General features: G+C 41.1%; 1 protein-coding gene and 3 long non-coding RNA genes across 7 annotated transcripts in view; 2 read left to right on the top strand and 2 right to left on the bottom strand.

Moving 5' to 3' along the window:
* The window catches only part of LOC144093212 (uncharacterized), a 117,167-nt gene that overhangs the window by 7,283 nt on the left and 86,118 nt on the right, over positions 1-23,766 (top strand). Inside the window, exons 2-3 of the long non-coding RNA XR_013306235.1 lie at positions 143-361; positions 7,325-7,477. This is a non-coding gene — a long non-coding RNA (uncharacterized LOC144093212). The remainder of the gene's footprint in view (positions 1-142; positions 362-7,324; positions 7,478-23,766) is intronic.
* LOC144093213 (uncharacterized) lies at positions 7,485-10,160 on the top strand. Its single transcript, XR_013306236.1, has 3 exons — positions 7,485-8,894; positions 8,986-9,132; positions 10,071-10,160. It is a non-coding gene; the product is annotated as an uncharacterized LOC144093213 (long non-coding RNA).
* On the bottom strand, positions 10,169-12,565 carry LOC144093209 (uncharacterized). Of its 2 annotated transcripts, none has more exons than XR_013306228.1 (4): positions 12,397-12,565; positions 12,117-12,202; positions 10,882-10,999; positions 10,169-10,365 (listed from the first exon to the last, which is right to left on the bottom strand). It is a non-coding gene; the product is annotated as an uncharacterized LOC144093209 (long non-coding RNA). The 2 variants fall into 2 exon arrangements; XR_013306229.1 differs by lacking the exon at positions 10,169-10,365 and adding an exon at positions 10,804-10,820.
* On the bottom strand, positions 19,237-23,235 carry LOC144092563 (C-reactive protein-like). Of its 3 annotated transcripts, none has more exons than XM_077625459.1 (3): positions 22,348-22,483; positions 21,454-22,032; positions 19,237-20,110 (listed from the first exon to the last, which is right to left on the bottom strand). In XM_077625459.1, the coding sequence occupies exons 1-3, from the start codon at positions 22,394-22,396 to the stop codon at positions 19,500-19,502; spliced, it is 1,239 nt and encodes a 412-aa protein (XP_077481585.1). In that variant the 5' UTR covers positions 22,397-22,483; the 3' UTR covers positions 19,237-19,499. The 3 variants fall into 3 exon arrangements, with proteins under 3 accessions (XP_077481585.1, XP_077481583.1, XP_077481584.1); XM_077625457.1 differs by lacking the exons at positions 21,454-22,032; positions 22,348-22,483 and adding exons at positions 20,684-20,750; positions 20,820-20,909; XM_077625458.1 differs by lacking the exon at positions 19,237-20,110 and having other exon boundaries at positions 21,340-22,032; positions 22,348-22,363; positions 22,464-23,235.

Raw genomic sequence — 23,766 nt, 5'->3', positions numbered from 1 at the left:
CACTCGAGGAAAATCATTTAGAAAACCTGTCTTCTTTGTCATCCCAAAATGGAGTGTACTTGACTATTACGGTAAACATTAACCGGCTTTACCAGAGAACGACCGACTAGATGTTAACCACCCTCATTTTCCTCCGACGCAGATTTCCTCTCCGTACCAGCTGCCCTCCCGCGGCACCCCCAAAACACCCCGAGGACGTGGGCTCTTTTTATTTTGATTTATTTATTTCATGGGTGTCACCTGACGGGGGGAGAGGAAAGCAGAAATGAAGGGAAGCAGCTGATTGTGTCACAGTGCATCACTACTGCTGTCCATCACAGCCTTGACCTTCAGGGTGTGTGTGTGTGCCTATCAACAATGTGTAAGTATGTACATATTAAGTCATTGACCCATAGGGAGTGCATGTGTTTGTTCGTCAATGTAGGGTGTATGAGTCCATGTGTGTACTGTACTGTGGGGTTTGTGTGTGTGTGTATTAGAGAACACTTGGCGCTTGAGGGGCGACGTACGAGTTTGTCTCCATGTCAATGCAGAAATATGTGTAAGTTAGCTGTCATATCCGTGAGACGTAGCACCCTCAACTACTCAAGATGTTCACCTATGATATATTTTGTTAAGACTACATTAGGCTGTATTAAACCGTTGCCTTCCAGTTACGGCAGTAGAAAACCAATCTCTTTGAAGCGAAAGGGTTGGCGGTGGTCATTTAATATACTTGTTTGGTATTTTACCGAAGTTTTGCTCTATCATGACAGCAAGTCTGTGGTGGACCGACTTAATTGAATAAAATAAGATTGAACAATAATCATCAGAAATGACATACGTTAAGTATTTAAACAATAAATTAAGTTTGTTTTGTTTGTTATTTTAAATCATTGATATTTAAACTGGGAAGGTGGGTAGTAACCATTCACTATTTTTCTGGACTACCGTACTTACTGGGCACCAAAGTGTGCTCAATTGTAGTATGCTCTTTTTACCATGATAATATTTTTTTTAATCCAATGACACATTTTTAATGATTAAATAGATAAATGAAATACAAATTAATGAAACAAATATGAAAAAATAATAACGTGTACATTTTTGGCCCGATTTTTTGCCACAGAAACTTGTGACTGCTCAGTTGTTGCCACAATCCAACCCAAGCACCACTTCCTAACAAATTCCCCAAGTGCCAAGTATGCATTTCCAACAAACGCCTCCAAACGCACAACACGATGGCGTGATAAACGTCCATATGCGTTGGGACCCGAGCACCAGCGAGGCCTCGTGCCGGGACCAGGCCGTGCAGTGGCCACATACTCTGGGGAGCATGGTGTCAGTCGCTCTCCCAGCTGCGACCGGGCCCCCTCTCGCACATTCGGCGGGTCCGGGGCTTTGCGGGCAGAGAGCGCCGACTCCTGGAGGACGCCCCTGCGACGCCGGCTGCCCATGCGGCAGGAATCTATGCAGACAGGGACCGAGGGGCCGGCGGCTCCATCCCTTGGGCCTCCTCGGCTTTGCGACTACAAGCCCGCATTTTAGCAAACCATATGTTCACTCTCTGCCCCCTAGCGCAGCGCAGACCCTCTCAGCCAGTTAGCAAATAAACAAGTCAGGAAGCCGTAGCTCGGGGGGAGCCTTGTACGCCTCTCAGTGGCTGTCAGCCTCGTGCTTTTTCACTGTCGCTAAGCGGTTTGCACATTCAATTCAACAGCGGTGTGAAGTTATCACGTAGGTATTTATTTTTGTGCTAAACTCGTGGCTGCCATCGACGCCAACGGATGCGGCTCTCGGGTCACATAGATAAAATGCCGCTGTCCGGTCTGTACTTTAAATTCATAATGAATCAAGATGTCGGCTTGTGTTTTCCAGAGGGGTGAATGATAGACGGAGCCAAACAGATGGACACAGTGTGTGTGTATATACAATGTCCATGGAGGGAGTCAGTCAGTCAGTCAGTCAGTGGTCCCTTTGGGCAGAGAAATTGTCCACAAATGGACAGCTGTGCCTTGGGCCCAACATTCAGGAAGTGGACGAAAGCACACAGAACACTTTTAAAGCCCTCAGGGTGCAGCAACTCACTGACCTGGACTACCACATCAGTACAAAGTTTGTTGCAAGGTCACCCCCCCAAAAAACTACTACTGTTACGGCCAGTTTCACACTACATTTATATATTTTCTGCAAGGGGTGCTGGAGCCTATCACAGCCAGAGATGGGCAGCAAGTTGGGGACACCCTGAACTGGTTGCCAACCAATTACAGGGCACAAGAGGACAGACAACCATTCAGGCTCATGTTCATAAGAACGTGCAATTTAGAGTGTTCAACCAGCCTACCAATGCTTGTTTTGGGGATGTTGGAGGAAAACAGACTACCCGTAGAATAGCCAAACAAACTCCACAGAAAATCCACACAGGGAGGTCAGAACCCATCGGATTGAACCCTCGATCTCAGAACTGTGAGGCAGACATACTAACCACTCGCCCACCGCACAATAAATACATGATAATATTTTGGGATTTCTCATTCCATTTAGATTTCACTTTGTTTCGCATTTTCAGCAAGTTTTCATTCTTAGAAAGACTGTTTACAAATTGTTTTTTATTTTTTTTAGTATAGCTAGAGTCTTCGGAGTTACAATACTATAAAATTTATATCCTCCACAAAATAAACTGCTCTTCTGCACATCTTCTACACCTCAACATTGCCCCGCAATTTTTGGCAAACTACGGAATTACACGAAAGGCGCAAAACTCCATCGAAACCCATGAAAACAATCAATTCAAAACCTGAAATATAGTACGGAAGATTGTAGATCCTTCCCACATTGAGTCAAGCGAGTTTACGTACACCCACGGAGTGACATGACTGACTGGTCCATTGAGTCATCAGTGACCTTACGCGGGATTGGATTTGCCAGGCCAATTGACCAAATCACTGATCTTTAAAAGCAACTCTGTGGGCACAAGGCGCACGGGGGGGGGGGGAGCAGTGACCGCGGACCCCCGTGCTCCAGCGCAAACACACAAACACACGCGCACTCCTTCTGCGCACCTCGCTCGCTAATCAAGGAGCAGGCAGGCGTGGTGACACTAACGAGAGGCGACGGCTCCACAGCGCTCGGGGCAATGACCAGCTCGGCTGTCGAGACCGTCGAGAGTCCGCCAGGCACGCACTGAGGCAAGGCAAGGTTTGATGTTTTGGGAGGAGGAGGAGGAGGAGGAGGAGGAGGAGGAGGAATAGGAGGAAGAGGAGGAAGAGAGAGCTGCTGGTGTGGATGCGAGGGGAGTTCATGAGGAAGATGCACCGGGAGTTGGCTTGGTAAATTCTATTGACATTTATATGGGAACATTGGGGAAATATTGTAAATAGCTCCCTTTCTAAATTTGGAGTGTTTAAGAAATATACCAGGGGCTGAGAATTTGGAAGAATGTAAGTATGGTAAATAGGTTTAGAATTGATTTGTTCATTTTACTGTTAAGGAAAAAAGTTTGGAAATTTCCAATGACGCCACATTTTTTGTTCAAGTCATTTCTATTGAAAGGAATGAGTATTTTCTGCATTCAATTAACGCTTCTCCTCACAAATCATTTAAACCAACACATACAATAGAACAATACATCTGACAGTCTCCATTTTTCTGTTACAAAATTGACAAATACATTTAGCATTTGTCCCTCTTCCTTCCACATTTTCCGACTGATTCAGAGCAATCCCATCATAACCAGGACAAATCAACACCTACAGTATTCATGGCCTTCCCAAAATATCATATTTGCAAAACTCCATCCCCAAACTAGAATCTATTTTCCATATTTAACACCTCTTAAAAGTATATATACCAGTCACTCTTCTAAAACAAACACCGGATATGAAAAGCACTATTTTTAGCCCTCAAAAAATAGCGAAATAAAAATCTATTTCACCAATTTTTATGATATGTAAACAATTCAATGCATTTCATTCACTATCCATCCCTTCAGTAACCACAGACTCTTTTTTTTGTTGTTTTTAAGAAAGCCGCACTAAATACTCGGGCCGGCTTCCCAAAGCAACCCGCCCTGGGGCCTACTCGCAGAGTGCCGCGCCCCCCACCCCTCATCCCCGGTCCCACCCCCACCTCCTCCGGAACACAGTTTAACTTCTGTCATCCAGATGAAGCAAGTGAGTCAGTCTAGCAGTGGCGAGAGGATGTGACAGGCCGGTAATGGACAGGACAAAGAGAGGATTTATGAAGTATTAGTAAACCTTAATAATTCACCACACCAAAGACCCCGGGAGTCCCTCTGGCAGACCCCTGCGTCTTCCGCTTTCATAGCTGTTTAATACGGTGCCCTGCCGATCCACAAATTTAACACACTCAAACATATTTACATTAAAATAAATTGAAAAGTAACTTATAGGGCATATGTGCTTAATATTTGGCCTTTTTATTAAATAGTGTTTGTTTTAAAAAAATTAAAAAACACTGGAGAAATAGTCAATCTTCCAATTCAGGTTTGAAGTAGCCAGGTTCCTTTTGTTTACAAATATAAAAATCGCCCAGTTTAGATGCAGATAGAAAGAATGGACTAAAAATCCCTTAAATAAATGAAAATAGTTACAGGTAGAAATACTAAACGATTGTGGTATAATTAGATTATGTGAGTAATGTGGTCAAGAGATCAACATTCAGCTTTAAAGCTACTAGCCGAAAACACAAAAGGTTTAAAAGATATGACAAGAAAAGTCACGGCATAAATATTTGGAAGCAATGAAAAGGTAAAATACAATTAAAAAAACAAAAATAGTTAGTACTTGCCCTTTTTAACCAATATGCGCATGTGTACTGGTAGGATGTTTTTCAGGTTTTTTGCCAAAACACCGGTTTAGAGACCTCTGGCCAACATCACCTTCAAACTTGACCCTTGTCTCACAGATAAAAAAAATATATACCTTAGATTTTCAAATCCTGTCTGCCCTAATTGACTTGTAGTCTAAACCTCTTTTGTCAAACTTCTTATTCTGTCAATCCAATACCATCAAATCCTGCTTCTAACTTGTCAATTTGGTTACTGTACGAAAACTGAAGCTAATTTAGGTCACCAAATAGAAGCCACCAGCTACCGATTCGAATTTATCACAACTTCACGGGCCACTGTCAGTCAGTCCAACACACCCACAAAATGAATAGTTCACAACATTGAGGTAATTCCCTGGCTATGCGAAGACTGTATCTTTGCGCGTGATTGGCAGGCGCAGTCATTACAGTAGATACCCCCACTGGCTGTTCTTTTTACTCTCCTCTAGTCTGGGTAGCGGTGGCGGCGAGGGGGTTTCTTACAGTATAGTGACGGGTGTCAGCACGGAGGCCCCATCCAGTCTGGTGTGACAGCGATGCCGCCTGACCAGTCCAGCCCTGACCCCCTCTCGCTTCAGCCCGCATCGCCCCGAGAGACGTGGAGGGTGATGCGGGGTGGCACCGCGGGGCCCTCCCTGGCTGGTGCCTTTGCTGGTGGTCTCAGTGCCCTATTAGTGACTCGCTGTGGGCCTGTCACGCTGACAAAACAGGGGCCTGTCAAATTAAGTAGGGAGATATGTACTCAGACGCACCGAGGGAAGAACAGGATGAGGGGAGCACCGGTGCTAATGTCGACGCTAAGTGAGAGTGACAGCTCGAGAGTTGATCGGAGAGCGAGGGAGAGCTCCGCGCTCGGTAACGGTAGCCGGTAATGGCGGCGGTGCGATTGTCCTGAGGAGACTTGCTGAGGGCCAATCGAAACGCGGCGAGACGGGACGAACACGTGGAAGACGCTCGGGGTTCCGGCCCAAACAGCTTGGAGTTACGCCGCTCCGATTTAATGATATCTGACTGCGGAGCTCCATTTGTCTGTAGGTGGAGGTAAGCTTTGAGTTGGGTTGCTCAAATGTTCGGACTTTTAGATGAATATGGGCATCCCACTGGAGGCAATAGGCTCAAACTTTTCACATGCTGCCTTAAAGTTTTCTTGTCAGTGTTATTGTTTGGAGACAATAGCAGTCATAAATCATCAAGTTGGAGAGGCCTTATCTATTCCAAAACACTCAACACTGTACAGTATAAAATATGTGTATGTAGTTTTCCCTATATACATTATATTCTTAAAAAATTACCTTATTGACCCCGCCAAAAATACATGATTTTGTGACACTATCTTTAAGATCTACTAGACAATTGACGTATGTCCTCTGATCTAAATATACCAAAGGTAAAAGGAGTGTAAACTAATATACAACTGTGCCTAGAGATGCGACTGGCCTACTTTCTAAGGTTTTCCTTCAGTCAGTTATTTCTATGTGAGTTTATGAATAAATTTGACATACAAACTCTGTATAGTGGCGCAACCCACATCCCAATTTGCATCATTGCTATGAAAACTATTTTTTTAACGTGTTTTCACACCGTAAACTCACACTATATACCGTCTCTCCAGAACACAGGACCAGTTTGGATAACGGGCACAATATTTGGGGTTCACTGTACCTCGATGTGTGTGTGTGTGTGTGTGCGCTGCCATTCAGGGTCTCGAGTCGCACAGCGTTCTCGACAGCGAGAGGCTGATGCGCAGTGGCAGCTCCCCCCTTGCAGCCACGGGCCAGCCTAGAGCCACTGCAGATGATAGTTTTAATTGCTTTCAATCTTTCAGGCTAGTCTCTGCCCAGTGGCGCAGGCTGCTGGTGTGTGTGGTTATTGTCTGTGGAAGTTCCAAAAACGTGTGTGTGTGTTGATGGATGTGTTTGTCCATGGTGAGAGGAAAATGAAGAGAGAATTAAGGCCTTCCAGTGTTGGATGCACATTGTTGTACTGCCACTTATGTCTTAAAACACCTCATTCCACAATAAAGATATTAAGTCCACACTAATCAGAGGCAAACAAACTCTTACTTATATAGGTCATAACATACTATATATGGTCATTTTTGCAAAAAAAGCCTTACTATACATGGTCATTTTTGCAAGAAAAAGGCCTTACTATACATGGTCATTTTTGCAACAAAAAAGCCTTACTAGACATGGTCATTTTTGCAAGAAAAAAGCCTCACTATACATGGTCATCATAAATATTCATGGACAAAATATAATAAACATTAGTCTGTGTTTCAGATACTATTTTAGACCAACAGAGAAGGCCTTGCAGGTACTGATGGTCCACCACTGAGTTATTGTATACAATACAATGAAGCATTCTTTGCGTGTCAAATTTTAAACTTTTAATGTTGTCAGATGGCTTGGAATAATGGAGAGTTGATGTAAAATACATAGTCAAATGTTACTCAATATTTGGTGAAATTGGTTTACTAATACATACTGTTTTTTAGCATCAAGACCACAAAACTCACGACTACGTATTCTACAATATGGGCGTGGTTACGCCTATTGTCGACGTAACAGAGTTTATTAAGCGCATGCGCAGTAACCACTTCCTTTTGGAAGGCTTTTGCTACGCTGCTGGTCACAAGCAAGCCAACCAGGTAAGGACTAGAGCAACAATTCACTGGCCTAAATGCGTTTTTATCAAGCCATCGGGAGATTTTTCAGCAATCAATTGAGCCCAAAATGCCAACAAATATCTTAGTTTAATGCCAGGTTTAGCACACCGTCAACAATTTAAGTTTGCGCTTAGCGTTAGTGTCACGATTTGACTTAAAAAGTATGTTGTCCGTTTCTCTCTATTATTGAGTCGTGTGGCAAGACTTTAAATTTAATCAAACAACGCCGAGTCATCAACCGACAGTTTGCTGGGTAAATGCTCACTCTAGAATGACATCCAAAGGCACGAGTTAGTTCCTGTTGTGTTTGTTGGATGTAATGATAGTTTTCATTCCGAGTGCTAAACACCCGTTGCCGATTTATAATTGTTCTGTTTTTACAAAAGAAATCACTTATACAAAACTGTTAAGTCAACTTTCTCCTAGCTGTTAACGTCAGTCTGAATATTTAATCGCCGTATACAAAACTACTAAGCCAACTTTCTCCCAGCTCACTGGTGTCAAAGCGGCGGGCCGGGGGCCAAATCTGGCCCGCCGCGTCATTTTGTGCGGCCCGAGAAAGTAAATCATGAGTGCCGACTTTCTGTTAGGATCAAATTCAAATGAAGATTATACATGTATATTATATTTCCTAATTTTCCCCTTTTTAAATCAATAATTGTAGTTTTTTAATCCATTTTTTTCCTTTTTGTGTTTTTTGTTCAAAAAGCATTTAGTAAAATCTAAAAATAAATATATTTTATTTTCCACTCTAATATTGTACATATTCCCAAAAATATTTTGTTTCCTTTTGAAATGAAAAACAAATTATTATAAGATATTTTCCCTCATGAAGAAAAAAAAAAGCTCAAACAAACATTTTTTTAGAGCTATAAACACTGAATATTTAGGGCTTTTGATACAGTTTTTTAAAATCCAATATAAATAGAAAAAATATCAAAATATTATTTCAAAAATGGTCCGGCCCACGTGAAATCGAGTTGACGTTATTGCGACCCGCGAGCCAACCCGAGTTTGACACCCTTGTCCTAGCTGTTAACGTCAGTCTGTATATTTAATCGCCTTGTCTGGAAAAGGAAAAATAGCACTTGGCACTTGCTAACTAATTTTCATTCTTTATCTTGATCGTTTATTAAATTTCTTGTAAGATTTCTCTAACCCGTAATTGTTTGGCAACCCCCAAATACCTTGGTTAAATCAAGTTTTCCCTGTTTAGCATCAAGATGAAACTACTTTCCCCAAAAAACAACTAAGCCTATCTGTTGAATCTCCATGCTCTATATATGCTAACTTATGCTTTTTTTGTGTGCAAATTTTCCATTTAGCACCAAGATGCAGCTCTTTTAACATCCCTAGAGCACTCTTGAGGTTATAGAAGTGGAGCCTGTGCCAGATCAAGGTAAAACTACCCCCCCCCCCCCCCCCCCCCCCCCCAAGTTGAATCTCCATTCTACATATTCTAACATTTGCTATTTTTTTGCATGCAACAGGCCTGACAGATCTTCCTCTCAAGTTTCCCACTTGAATCATATGGTGTCTCTGTACTCCTGAAAATCCAAATTAAATAAAAGCCTAAATCATCATGGTGATGTTTCACTGGCCATTCATTTCCACAGCTCTTTGACTAAATCTTTAAGGTAAGAAGGATCTCAGTTAATGTTAGAGCAGGAATTCTAAGTATCTATTCCCCCAGTATTTTTTTCTAATTTTATTTTCTGTTTATTCCCCATTTTATTTTCTAAGTGTATATACCCCATTTTATTTTCTAAGTGTATATACCTCCATTTTTTTCTCCCCAATTTTATTTTCTAAGTGTATATACCCACATTTTTATTTTCCAATTGTATATACCCCCAGCTTTTTTTTTCTAATTTTATTTTCTAAGTGTGTATACCCCAGTTTTATTTTCTAATTGTTTATTTCCCCCCACTTTTATTTTCCAATTGTATATACCCGTTTTTCCCCCAAATTTATTTTAATTTTATTTTCCAAGTGTATAGACCCTTTTTATTTTCCAATTGTATATACCCCCAGCTTTTTTTTTCTAATTTTATTTTCTAAGTGTGTATACCCCAGTTTTTTCCCCCAATTTTATTTTCTAAGTGTATACCCCATTTTTTCCCCCAATTTTATTTTCTAAGTGTATACCCCATTTTATTTTCTAAGTGTATAGACCCGTTTTTTCCCCCAATTTTATTTTCTAAGTGTATAGACCCTTTTTATTTTCCAATTGTATATACCCCCAGCTTTTTTTTTCTAATTTTATTTTCTAAGTGTGTATACCCGTTTTTTCCCCCAATTTTATTTTCTAATTGTTTATTTCCCCCCACTTTTTTTCTAATTTTATTTTCTAAGTGTGTATACCCCCATTTTTTCCCCCAATTTTATTTTCTAAGTGTATATACCCATTTTTCCCCCAATTTTATTTTCTAAGTGTTTATTCCACCAGATTTTTTTTCCTAAGTATTTACTCCCCATTTTCTTCTAATCTGGTTACTCCCCCAGTTTTTTTTCTTAAGTTTTTCTTCTAAGTGTTTTTTTTGTTAATCTATAACCATGTTGTCTTCATCTGCAGGTGGAGAAAAGACTGGCCAAACCAATCAACACTTCCATATGATGACAACTCTTAAGAGCAAGAGTTAAAATGTTTGACTGTTAATAAAAAGACATATATACTTTGCAAGATCTTTTATTTTGAAAGAGTTTGGAGATAGGTTCTGGCAAAACACCCATATACTTTGCAAGTTCTTTTATTTTGAAAAAACCCACTGATAGGTTCGCGCAGGCCGTCCAGCATTTTAAAAAATTCAGTTTTGCCTTCATCCATTTTCAAATGGACGAAGACACTCCCCTGGGCACCAGGTGAATTTCTGAAAATAAAAAAAAGGGGGTCAATACACAAAGTTAAGTAAAAAACCATTCGCAAGGTCTTACCTTTTATTTTGAAAAAATGCATAGATTGGTTCTCGCGTGACACCCAGCACCGAAAAATGAGGGTGCCTCAGCCTATCTGTACATAGGCAGGAAACCTTGTCCCCCCCTTGGGTGGAATTCTGGAAAACAAAAAAGGGGTCAATACATAAAGTTAAGTAGAAAACCATTCACAAGGTCTTACCTTTTATTTTGAAAAACGCATAGGCTGAGGCGTTATGCGAGAACCAATCTATGCGTTTTTCAAAATAAAAGGTAAGACCTTGCGAATGTTTTTTACTTAACTTTATGTATTGACCACTTTTTTGTTTTCCAGAATTCCACCCAAGGGGGGGACAAGGTTTCCTGCTTATGTACATAGGCAGGAAACCTTGTCCCCCCCTTGGGTGGAATTCTGGAAAACAAAAAGGGGTCAATACATCAAGTTAAGTAAAAAAACATTCACAAGGTCTTACCTTTTATTTTGAAAAAACTCAGACTGGTTCTCACATAACACCCAGCACCGAGAAATGAAGGGGGGGGCTCAGCCCATCTGTACATCGGCAGGAAACCTTGTCCCCCTCAGGTGGAACTCTGGAAAACAAAATGGGGTCAAGGCACAATAGATTAAGTTACAAAAAAAGAAATACAGACTAGGGCCTAATTAAGTCAAATTTAACTAAAAAAAACTCCTACATTTAGCTTTTTTTCTATAAAACAATAAAAGGGTACCCATTATTCAGGCAATATCAGACATACTCCTGATGGTCTGTTTTCTTTTTGTCTGCTGCAGAAAGACTAAAAAAAGGATCTGTCTTTAAACACCCCTATCCAGTCTATTTTTCATGTTTTCCTCCACAAACAAATAATCAGGATCTTGATGTGGTGGGAAATATAGAAAACACTGGACAGGGGCCCACAAGGTACAAATTACATGAAAATAATAAATAAAATAAATCCTACTTCTGCCTTGAGTTTTTCAGTCAATTATTTCAAATCCATTCATTCTTAAAAAAATAAATATCCAAAAAGCTTCTGTTTTTCTCTTATGCCAAGGAAAAAAATGTTTAAATGAGTCAAAAATGACACCTGCACTATTGTTGAATAAATGTCTTAGGTTTTGTTAAAACTAAAAATGAAATGGTCCAAGCCCTGAGGTCTTTAAGAAAGTTAACGGGGTAAAGGTATATAATCTATTTGAGTGCACAGTTCCACTACATGGCGGAATTTTTTGTACCAATTACCAATTTCATCATACGCAGTTATCTGGGTATGATGACAATTAGGCTTTTGTCAAGTCAATGATGATGAAAGCCTATGTTCGATTATTATATGTAAGTTCAGAAAGATGTGAAACTCACAAGCGGAAGGCACTCCTACACTTGCCACTATAGTATTTTTTAATTAAATTCAATAGGGATGACCCTACTTTACAGTTTTTCATTCATCGCAGCCATGTCTGGTCTACATTAACCGCGATAATCGGGGGATTACTGTTTATTCCTTACACGTCCACTAATGGCATTTGTGTGGGTGACTTATCCACAGGTTTTTGCTATTAAAAAAACACCAAGTTAGTTAGTGTTTTCATTCAAAAGTTGAATGTATCATGATGAAAAACGAGCCAATTGCGCAAAGACTTGAATACTGAACGCTGACGTTTAAATATTACACGGCTAGAGAAAATCAGAACTATTTAAAAATGACTCACTTTGTTATGGCGTCGACAAGATGCCCCTTTCTGGTCGTTTTGTCCACATTCTTGATGTTTCCCAGCAGTCTGTGCTCGTTGAGGGACTGAAACACACAATGGAATGATTTCCTTTTAAACAGAGAGCGATCAAAGAGCGATCGGTAACGCAATGTAGCCAATTTGTTTGCAAACATTTTGCTGTCTGCACACACATGGGGCTACATCACGTCAACGAATCATGCTCTTATCACTCTTAAGACGAGAACTGGGGCTTCGAAATCCCCAAATGACAACGTACCGAATGTGCTGCATCGTCCTGTGAGAAGTTTGTCAGGCTTTCTTCGGCAAATCGTCACTGTTGAGCTGCTCTGCAGTGCACGCCCGTCCTGCCTCCTGGCATTAGCCATTTTGGCGTTTGACGTCGACTATTTGAACTCTGACCTCGGCCACGCCCATTAAAAATAGACACACAAATAATATCAATTGTTTTCATAATAACGTGCATTAGTGTGTGTGTGGGGGAGGGCTGTAAATGCTTTTTGGTTGGACTTTAATTCTTAAAAAAATACATTGGTTTAATAATAACATGCATTAGTCAGTGGGTGGGGCGGGGGCGGGGCTGTAAATACGTGTTGATTGGGCATTCATACTTTAAAAAAACACATTGTTTTCATCATAACGTGCATTAGTTAGTGGGGGGAGCTGTAAATATTGTAAATATATAATACAATATTGCACATTATGAACATTGTGATGACATGCACTTTAGTGTTTGTTTTTTATTTGGAGAAATTCTAATAATGACAAAGTAAAGTGTGGCCAATTTGTGGCGTAGAGGTTCGTTCACCTGACTGCCGTGCGGGCAGGCAGGGTTCGAATCTCGGTGGATGATGAACCATTTTGCCATTAAAAAAGACTAAGTCATTCAGTCTTTCCTTAAATAAAAGCACCAAATGACCACGTTTAGGTGGGCCACCTCATGGTGTAGTGCAGTGGTCCCCAAATTATTCCAGAAAGGGCCGCAGTGGGTGCAGGTTTTCGTTCCAACCGGTAAGAGGATACCTTTCCACAAATCTGGTATCCTAGAAGTCAGGTGCTTCTTTTTTCAGCAGAAAACCTCATTGGTTAAACTGTTTGTGTTGGATCGGTTGGAACAAAAACCTGCACCCACAGCGGCCCTCCATGACCGGTTTGAAGACCTCTAGTGTAGTGGGTTAGTCACCTGCCTGCCATGTGGGAGGCGAGGGTTCGCGTCCTGGTGTCGCCAGTCAGCCTTTGGGTGACCGGAAATAAATTGTTTTGCTGAAAAAAATGACTAAGTCTTTATTTTAATGAAAAAAGGATTACCCATTTAGTGAACTACATAGTGTAGTGATCAGTCAAACGAGAGCAGGATTCGAACCCCAGTTGCCCACATGGCAGTCAGGTGTACGAACCTCTACGCCACCAATTGGGCACAATTCACTTTGTCATTATTGGAAGGTCTTGACTACAAATATATAAAAACAACTAAGGGAAAATGTTTCCCAACCGGGATTCGAACCCCAGCTGCCCACATGGCAGTCAGGTGAGTGAACCACTACACCACGAATTGGCCACAGGAAAATGACACATGAAAAGAAGGAGGATGGATTTTGGTGAGTAAAATATGGCTATATTCCTGAATAATATTTCAATTGTATGAAGTTATTATTGATGATTTTTTTATGTGTCGCAGCTGTAGCTGCAGTAGAGGTTTTATAGCCATAAAATAGTTTTTGAGGGTTGGATTGATTCCGACAGCTGAGGGCGTCGCTGGGAAATTCACGGACCGCCACTGGTATCTATAAATAATAAAGTTCAGGCATTTCATGCAAAGACCTCAAAACATGCACTCACGTCCTTAAAAGCATTTTATAGGCGGTGAACTACAAAACCAACACATCAATAATTCATGGCCCAATGCTGAGATGGCATAACACAACAGTAAAAACATCCACAAATTTAAATAGCAAGTGGGAATTCAACACTTTCCTTACCATGACTGGCATATTTGAACACGTTTTTCCCAATCTGCCATTTGCAAATGCCATGAAAGCCCTCTGGTATCTCTATTTACGTGGATTTGACCTCAATTACACTTTTCCAACAGTTATAGTGTATTTATCTATTTATCTTGACATGCAAAATATACACCACACTATAAAATCTCATGAATAAGCCCATGAAACCATAACTTATTTTACACCCTGGCTGATTCGGAACACCCCGCCTCCCTGCTTTTTTCCCCTCAACTCACACACACACACAAACACACACACACAGACACGAGGCTTTTGGCCGGGGGGTAAATTAAGCCCTAACATTCCCACAGAGGCTAATCTCCATCCATTTAGAGGGCTGAAATATTTAATCAAGAGGCCACGGAGAGGCGGCAGCATATGTTGGGAGGAGGCCGCGAGCCCATTGGCCACCGAGGGCCACGCGCGTGAATAATCATAATTCAGTGCACTTGACGGCGGTCGACGTCAGTCCATGCAACATAAACATTTTTTTTTCTCTATCAAAGCTTTTGGAGGCTACAAAATGGTTGTATAAATCTACATGCTACAAAGGTAATATCAGAATGATAAGGCAGCGGTTTAACTAGCAGCAAAACAATGAAGGCCCAATGGCAATTATTATGGCCCAGGTGAGAACAGAGTGTATTTTTTTTACCTTATCACAAGGCGGACGACCATCTTGGTGACTTTGAAGCTTAGACTCTAAGGTCACATGGTCCCACGTTGTCGCTTTAAAATCCTGTACGCCGACTGACTAGAGCGCGGGGCTGTCTTGCCTGGAGGAATGGCAGCGGTGGAAGCCAAGCGTTGTCACCCTCAGCGCTGTAAAGGTCACGCTTCGCACCATCGGCGTGAAAGGCGCCCACTGAAAAGGGTATTGTCCATCTGGTTTTAACCGTTCGCGACTAAGGATGATTCTATGTGCGTGTGTTCCTGCACGTTCACGTGAATGGTTGTTATCATTAATCTACATTTTTTTAAGAAACACGTTTTTTTTACATTGGCCTGACCTGGGTGGCTGTGATTTTTTGGCGATTCATAAAGCGAGCAATTTGCGTTGCTAAGCGCAAAGAGGCAAAAGAGCGGCATGGGTCCAACGCGACGCCTCGCTCCCTGATTCGGAATGACTCTAATGGGAAGGCCTGGTGAATTTTTCATGCAGCCCAGGGGGGGACGAAGAGGGGCCATACTGGTACATTACATCCTCTCGGAGAGAGAGGGAGGGAGGAAAGGAGGGAGGGAGTGGAGGACTAAACTAACATTAAGGTCTGTATATGGTTATTACCTAACTTATCATCAAACTGTTACCCATACTGGTTCTACTCACACGCACGGGGTACATCCTAAACTGGTGGCCAGCTAGTCATTGGCATTACTTAATAAATACTAAAACACTTAAAAGGTGAATTGAATTTAATTCAATTTTTAAAAAAAATGTTTTTGTAATTAAAATAAGCAATTTAATACATTAGAAAATAAAATAACGCTTGTATTTAACTATAATTACAAATACTACTAATGTTTGCATTTGTAGTGTGTATCACTTTTTGAATGAAAGATATGAAAGCTGGAAAAAAATTGGTGTTTTTTAAGAAAACAATTGCCAGTTAATAATGGATTATTATGAACAATTTGATTTTTACATTACAATTACATTTTAATTAAAAATTATGCAAAATGTATTATAACGTATTCAATCATCCAAATAAAGGCCTAGTATAAAATGTTAATAAAATATCCTTTTTTGATTTCAGTGTGGATTTTTCATTACAAAAACAAGCCTACAATTCAATTTTCTAAAATGAAAACACTGATCTTTGATCTAATGTAAAATAAAACATTGTATGAAATTATTGTTCGGTTAAACGTAGAAGGTAAAAAAGAAGATCTCTATACATGTACGATTCCATCTATTTGAAATAAAATGATAAAAACACAATTTCAATGGAATCAATTCTAAACAAAAAGCCCGACTTATCTCATAAGCAAAACTAACGTTCTAATTCATACACGCTACACTGTATACATTTTGTCTTGAAGCTTATCTCAGACCGGCCTGGCCCATCTGTCTCCATCAAACGTGGCCCTTGAGCTGAAAACTTTTCAGGGCAGGCCGTCACGCACGCACGCGAGCAGGCGGGCCTATCGGGAACGATGTGTGATTAACGAGAGCAGCTTGACGCGGCTGCCTCTTTGTCATCTCCGTGAACAAACGCCGGCTGAATTATGCCCAAGATCTCAATTTAATGGGCTGAAATTTCTGCAAGAAAGCTCTAAAAACATTATCCATCTGTTCAGTGCACACATGCCTCACTCAGCTCGCCGGGATAGCTCGTAGCACTGTCTTGCCGTATGCAAATATGTTTTGCCTGGAAATCTATTTGGAGTTGCTCGAAGGAATCCAGAACGGCCCTCCTTCTGTCTCGCGCACGTTTCTCCCGCTTGCCGTCTAGCTCCTCTCGCGTGGAAGACATTTCACCAGCTCCGCACGCACCCGGGTCGGCGCCACCTCAAAGCACCACGGGGCCAATATGCAGATCGGGCAGGGGGTAGGGGGGTTGTTTCGATAAAACACGCCACAAAGGACGCGTGGGGAATAATTACAAAGCCACTTATCACTTCCACCATCTCCGCTACTTAACACAAAGCCTCGTGCATGTATACTTTTATTCATGATGACGACAAAGGCCTGATTACCTGCAATCAAGAAAAGACAAGGAAAAGATAAAAGATCAGAAAATGAACATTGGTATACCCTTACAGAAATTACTTTGACGCTTCGGAGTATCAAAATCTGGGCTTGAAGTGGTAACATGACCTTAAAACCTCTCCAACTTTGCTGAATTCGGGCAAGCGCTATCCAAAAGATTTCTGTAGGCATGTCAGGTACGCCACACGACCCTTGTGAGGATAAGCAGGATCGAAAAATGAATGAATGTCATATACTAAGTTTGAATGCAAAAAAAAATGGAAGTTTTAACTATTACAAAATATCCAAATCCAATATTGGATTGGATTGGATAACTTTATTCATCCCGTAGGGGAAATTTCGTTGTCACAGTAGCAAGAGGGTGAGGATGCAGAAAGGCATTTTAGACATAAATAGATAGGTAAGTAAGTAAGTTAATAAATAAATACATGAATAAATAAATAAATAAGCATGTTGCTGAAGTATATATATATATATATATATATAGACATACATGTACATACACCTATACATACACACACTTAACACTCGGCCATTTTTTTGTTAAAGAGCCTGACAGCTACATTCATTTTCTTAACCGCTTATCTCAGAAGGGCCTTGGGGGGTGCTAGAGCCAATCTCAGTTTACTTCAGACACCAGGCAGGGGACACCCTGAATTGGTGACCAGCCAATTGCAGGGCACAAGGAGATGGACAACCAATCATAGCTAGGGGCAATTTACATGTTTTTGCAAGCCGGGGGATCGAACCTTCGACCCGAGAACTATTCGTCCGTCATCCAAATTTCAAATATGAATAAATTCAAAAGCAGAGCTACCACTTTAATTTTCAAGCACCCTTTAGGTTCACAAACAGACAGAAATTGAGTCGCAAATTTCATTCGCAAGCCCTTAGAAGCTTACAATAAGCTTTTGTTTGTTGTTTTAGTTTCAACTATGAGGAATCCGCCTTCGTCTTGGGGCAGAAAGGCACCAAAGCGTGCGTGCGTGAGCCGAGATCCTAGCTTGGCTTCGGCAGATGGTCGACAAAGGTGTTACCACACAGTGAGTGGGCATGGCGATTGATGCATTGCAACATTCAGGAAGGTGGAACATTTGGCTGCTGACCCGCAGTCACAACTCATTGGCCCTGCCTTCTCCTTATTTAGCAACAGCAGCAGCCACAGCGCCGACGGCAGCGGCGCACGCACAAACACACTGGGAACACGGCACTTTCCCACCCTGAAGGGGAGCCCGGGCCACGCGCCAGAAACTTCTCCGTGGTCTCTACAAGGAGGTCACGATGCCCAAGTGCAGGCCGGGATAATGAGTGCAGGGACGCAAATGGAGAAAGTGCAACTTACACTCGGATGGAGAACATCAGACCCTGAGCTGAGTCGTTGCCAGACAAGCGGCGACGTATGATTTTTTTTCTACTAGTCACATGTAACAAATCCTTCTTTGGAGCGCACACCTGGTCTCAAGTCAATGGAAACATCTTTGAAAGTTAGGAAATGCTGAGCGAATTTTGGTGAAAAGAAGAAAAGCAGCAAGGAATTTCACTCTTTTTACTTGGGGGGGAAAATTCAAGATCAGTTTAGACATTGTACTCGAGTGGAAATAATAATATATTGTTATACAGTATCACGGAAATTAAGTAAGTGAAAAAATACAAATGTGCGATGGTGAATGTAAAAAAGTATTTGGATTGATATATGATAATGTATAGTAAATTAGAAGAGAACATGTATTTAGATTTTTTTTCCTGATTTCTTAAGGACAATGTTTATATTTAATGTACCTGTAAAGTATCATTTTTACAATTCAGAGAATGCAAGTAGCACTTTTAAAAGGAGTTAGTTTTGGGAAAGAACAGCTAAATGAATGCAAGTAATACTACAGGAATCTTGTAACTCAGTGGGCCGTATTAAAGGATGAAGCAGGCCATATGTAGCTCTGGGGCCTACTGCTGTTTTAAATCCCAACTAGAATGGCACTTAAGAGCCAAGAACATTGCCAAGGTTAAACAATCAGACGCCGTGAATTTTTTTTTTGAAGCAAAACTTTGATTTAAGAGACTTCTGTTTGACAGAAAGAAGACATCTCTTGAAAAAGAAGCCAAACGTACCTGTTTTGAACTATTTTTTTCCTATATTAAACTAAATACGAAACAAAGAGAATTACGGTATAGGTTTTGTTTTTAAGCATAGGACAGTGACTATATAAACATAATCAACTCATGATTGAACACAAACGGTGCAGCAACACGTACAGACACAACAAACTTTGCACAAGCATATTGCAATGGTTTATTGTTAGAAAGGAAGTTAAAAATACCACAGCCATTTTTTAGGTACAAAATATTTTGGGTGTGAGTAACAGTAACATTAGGATTTAACATTAACAGAAAAAATCATGATAAAACACAAAAACACTTCAAGTGAAATCAAAACTGTTAATAAGGTTACATAAAAAAATAAATGTTAAAAATGTCTTGTTCTTGGGAAGAAAAATACAGAAATTCACACAGGGCTTTCAGACTTACGTGACAAAATCTCAGAATTCTATCAGATCTTCAGTTGTTAAATTCAAAACCAAGTAAGGTGATGACTGCCACGAAAGACGGTCCAACGGAGATGCCTCGCTTCCCTCCGTGGGACGCCACAGTGAGTCAGTCGTCGTCAACTAGTATGACGTTACCATTAAGCTGATAATCAATAGTAGCCCAGTCGAAAATATTGCCTTTTGGGACCTTGTGCCCGTAATGCCAGGCTTGAATCAGGCTCCTGGAGAGGACGTAATCCCACATGTTAACATCGGTCATCTCGCCCACGAAGCTCTGCAGGGCCTCCAACCCCCCCAGGTGTTTATCAGGATCCTGACCCAGAAGGACGGTGCCCTCAGGACGGATGCTGTGTCCCGGTTTGTACACCTGATAGGCGCTGCGCTTCCCATCCACCCAAAAAGCGCTAAGGCCGCCCACAGATTCCCACGTCAGGCACAGGCTGGTACGGAAAGTACCCAGCGGCGGCAAGAAGAAGAAAACGCCATCACCGCTCATGTAAAGAGCGACGCGTCCGTCTTTCTCGCGCCACACGTTGAGCTCATCATAGTCGGACGTACGGTAGGCGAACAGGATGATTTGGCGTTCTTCAGGCAGTTCGGTGGCCACACGCAAGCAGAGAGTGAAGGCCTTGAGGGCCATCTCCTTCAGGGGCATCAGAGTCACATAGCTGAAATCAGTCTGATATGGGAAGACCAGGACTTTGTTGGCGAGGCCCACTGGAGCAAACGGGACAATTTGTCACCAAAAATTGAAATTAAAGTCATCTCATTATGTTGTGTGTGTGTCCTTATTTCAACTACTCGTCCTTGGGAAGTTGTATTGTTTATGTTCTATCCAACCGAGATAATTTACTATTTTTGAAGTGTTATTTTTAACTAATTGGCAGCAGCTATGGCTCTAGACGTCCAATCCATTTGGATTGGGAAGCATGGCAGCGATCATCTAACACCATCAATGGCAGTAAACGAGTCAAAATACTATTTTGTTGTTTCACAAAGGTGCTTTGTTACAACATGCTAATAATATAATAGCCACATTTGATGATCTAATTTCATACTAAACATCCACTCGTTACTATTGTATGAAGAATTTCAGTACAATAGATCAAGGATATAAAAATAAATATTTCCGATATGGGCCGAAATGCATTTTGAGAACGTCAACGGTGATATATTTGGATTGAAAGTTGTATACCAGTGCACCAAAATGGTGGAAACGCTATCAAAAGTTTTTAAACAAAAAACAAAAACATTAAACCATGTGGCATAGAGGAACATGAAGCACCCTACCTTGCCTGGTTGAAGACTGAGCCAAAGCAAACAGACCAAAAAGATGCACGGCTAACATGTAGATAGTCTGGAAAGGAAATACAAGTAAGGTCATAGGTAACAAGAGACAAAAAAAAATGTTGAAAAATCATCTTACCATGTTGATGTGGTGTCTGCTGGCTGCTTGTCAAAGTAATTCTGTCCTCTGCCCTCCTTGTACCATTTGTGATGTCAACACAATGGGCTCAGTGAGGGACCGATACACACACTCCATGTGTTAAAGCTTGGTTGCAATGTTTTGAATTCCAATTTTTTTTTTTTTTTTTTGGTAAATATTAATCTGATCAATGATCCTCAAGAAAAAGTATGCAAAAATGTATTACAATCTGTCTTTTTAACATACTTGAGCAAATAAATCTTTAAAAAAAAAATAGAAATCAAGATAATATATTGTGGGGGAAAGTAAATATTTAATGTATCCCTTTCTATGAAAAAAGTCAAACATTTTTTAAAATCTAAAAACCCAGAATACTTACCCCCCATGTCTAATGCCAAACTATTTTTTTAAATTAAAACTGAGTGTTCTTTTATGTTTCAATGTAAAGCAATACTATATTATATAAAGTAATTAATAAGAAATATTTAACATTCAGAATAACTGCTACATGCACAGAAAATTGAAATAGCAGGCATTTATTCATGTCATCTGCTTTGTCACATGGCTATCATAACCACTCGCTGACAGGTTACGCCACAGCGTCAACAGTCGTCGTCAATTATCTTGACGTCACCATTAACGTTACAATCAATAGTAGCCCAGTCAAAAACATTGCCTTTTGGGACCTTGTCCCCCTGATACCACGCTTGAATCTGGCTACTAGAGAGGACGTAATCCCACATGTTGACATCGGTTATCTCGCCCACGAAGCTCTGCATGGGATCAAAATCCCCGATACATTTATCAGGATCCTGCCCCAGAATGAAGATGCCCCCAGGACGGATGCAGTGTCCCGGTTTGTACAGCTGATAGGTGCTACGCTTCCCATTCATCCAAAAAGCGGTAAGGCCGATCACAGAATCCCACGTCACGCACAGGCTGGTACGGAAAGTACCCAGCGGCGGCAAGCAGGAGAAAACGCCGGCACCGCTCAGGTAAAGAGAGACGCGTCCGTCTTTCTCGCGCCACACGTTGAGCTCATCATGGTCGATCGTACGGTAGGCGAACAGAATGATTTCGCGTTCTTTAGGCAATTCGGTGGCCACACGAAAGCAGAGAGTGAAGGCATTACGGGGCATCTCATTGAGGGGCGTCAGGGTCACGAAGCTGGAATTGGTCTGAAGTGGGAAGAGCAGGACTTTGCCTGCGAGGCCTAATGGAGCAAACGGGGCAATTTGTCACCGGAAATTGAAATTAAAAGAATCTAATTGTGTTCTGTGTGTGTAATTTGATATTAAACATCCACTCGTTACTATTGTATGAAGCATTTCAGTACAATATACCAAGGATATAAAAATAAATATTTCCGAAATGGGCCGAAATACATTTTGAGAATGTCAATGGTGATATATTTGGATTGAACGTGTTATACCCTAGCACCAAAATGGTGGAAAGGCTATCAAAAGTTTTTTAAACAAAAAACTGAAAAATATTAAACCATGTGGCAGAGGAACATGAAGCACCCTACCTTTGCAAGCTGAAGACTGAGCCAAAGCAAACAGACCAAAAAGATGCATGAAAAGAAAAAAACAAGTCAGTTAATAGGTAACAAGAGACAAAAAATGCGTTGAAAAATCATCTTACCATGTTGATGTGAGTTCTGCTGGCTGCTTGTCAAAGTAATTCTGTCCTCTGCCCTCCTTGTAGCATCAGTGAGGGACCGATACGCACACTCCACATATTTATGTTAAAGCTTGGTTGCAATATTTTGATTTCCAAATAATGTTTGTGTGGAATGGGCTGGCCTACTTGCTTTGCAATTGTTTGTTCGCATTGCGCCATGTAACAAGTTTCTACCTTTTCAGGTTAAGAAATCTTGTTCACTTCAAAAGAAAAGGCATTTTGCGTGTTAGAGTATGCTCGGACTCAGTCACCAAAGCCTTCTTCACAAATGTTTCCAAAGAAGTCACCAATTACGAAACAAGCTTGGACTTGGCACCAAAAATTTCAAGAAAACAGCTGAAAAGTGGCTTTCCACACTTGCTCTTGTAACACTCAACACCTAAGAACAGGAAGGCAGAAAGGCTTCACGAACCTGCTCCACTGTCTCTTCTATCTTAAAGTTATTGACCTACGAAATGGGATGAAATATTTTGGTACACTGTATTTACGAGCCAAACACAATGAAAAAATGTGCAGTAAACAGGTAAAGGTGCAGTTTTGCTAAAATTATACGTGCTACTCAAAATAACAGATCTCAAGTCCTAGTTGGGCATACGGCATACTACCCTGAAAATACCCAATCTTGTCTGATTTTGGAAGCTAAGCAAGGTCGGGCCTGGCTAGTACTTGGATGGCAGACTGACCGCCTAGAAAATCCTAGGTTTTCTATATGGGGTATTTAAAACTGTATTGGTTTTGAAGCATTAATTCATTGGCTGTGAGCTGTAATTAGTCAGAAAGCAACCCTTGCACGAAAGCGGGGAAATGATGGGTGTGGGATGGGCAGGCCAACTCGCTTTGCAATTGCTTGTTTGGATTGCGCCATGTAAGATAAGATGGCCAGCTTGCTTTGCAATTGCTTGTTCGGATTGCGCCATGTAAGATAAGATGTCCAGCTTGCTTTGCAATTGCTAGTTCGGATTGCGCCATGTAAAATAAGATGGCCAACTTGCTTTGCAATTGTTTGTTTGCATTGCACAATGTAAGATAAGCTGGCCAACTCGCTTTGCAATTGCTTGTTCGGATTGCGCCATGTAAGATTAGATGGCCAACTTGCTTTGCAATTGTTTGTTCGTATTGCGCCATGTAAGATAAGCTGGCCAACTCCTTTGCAATTGCTTGTCCGTATTGCGCCAGTTTGTGTGAGTTATAAAAATATATTGTTTACACAAACTTAGCCCTGCAAATGTCTAAACGTATCAGCCAAAAGGTTTGTGTGCATAAA

Source organism: Stigmatopora argus, chromosome 18, assembly GCF_051989625.1.
Source record: "Stigmatopora argus isolate UIUO_Sarg chromosome 18, RoL_Sarg_1.0, whole genome shotgun sequence".
Taxonomy (NCBI): domain Eukaryota; kingdom Metazoa; phylum Chordata; class Actinopteri; order Syngnathiformes; family Syngnathidae; genus Stigmatopora; species Stigmatopora argus.
The sequence above is the reverse complement of the archived record's forward strand: the minus strand, read 5'-3'. Positions and strand labels throughout refer to the sequence as shown.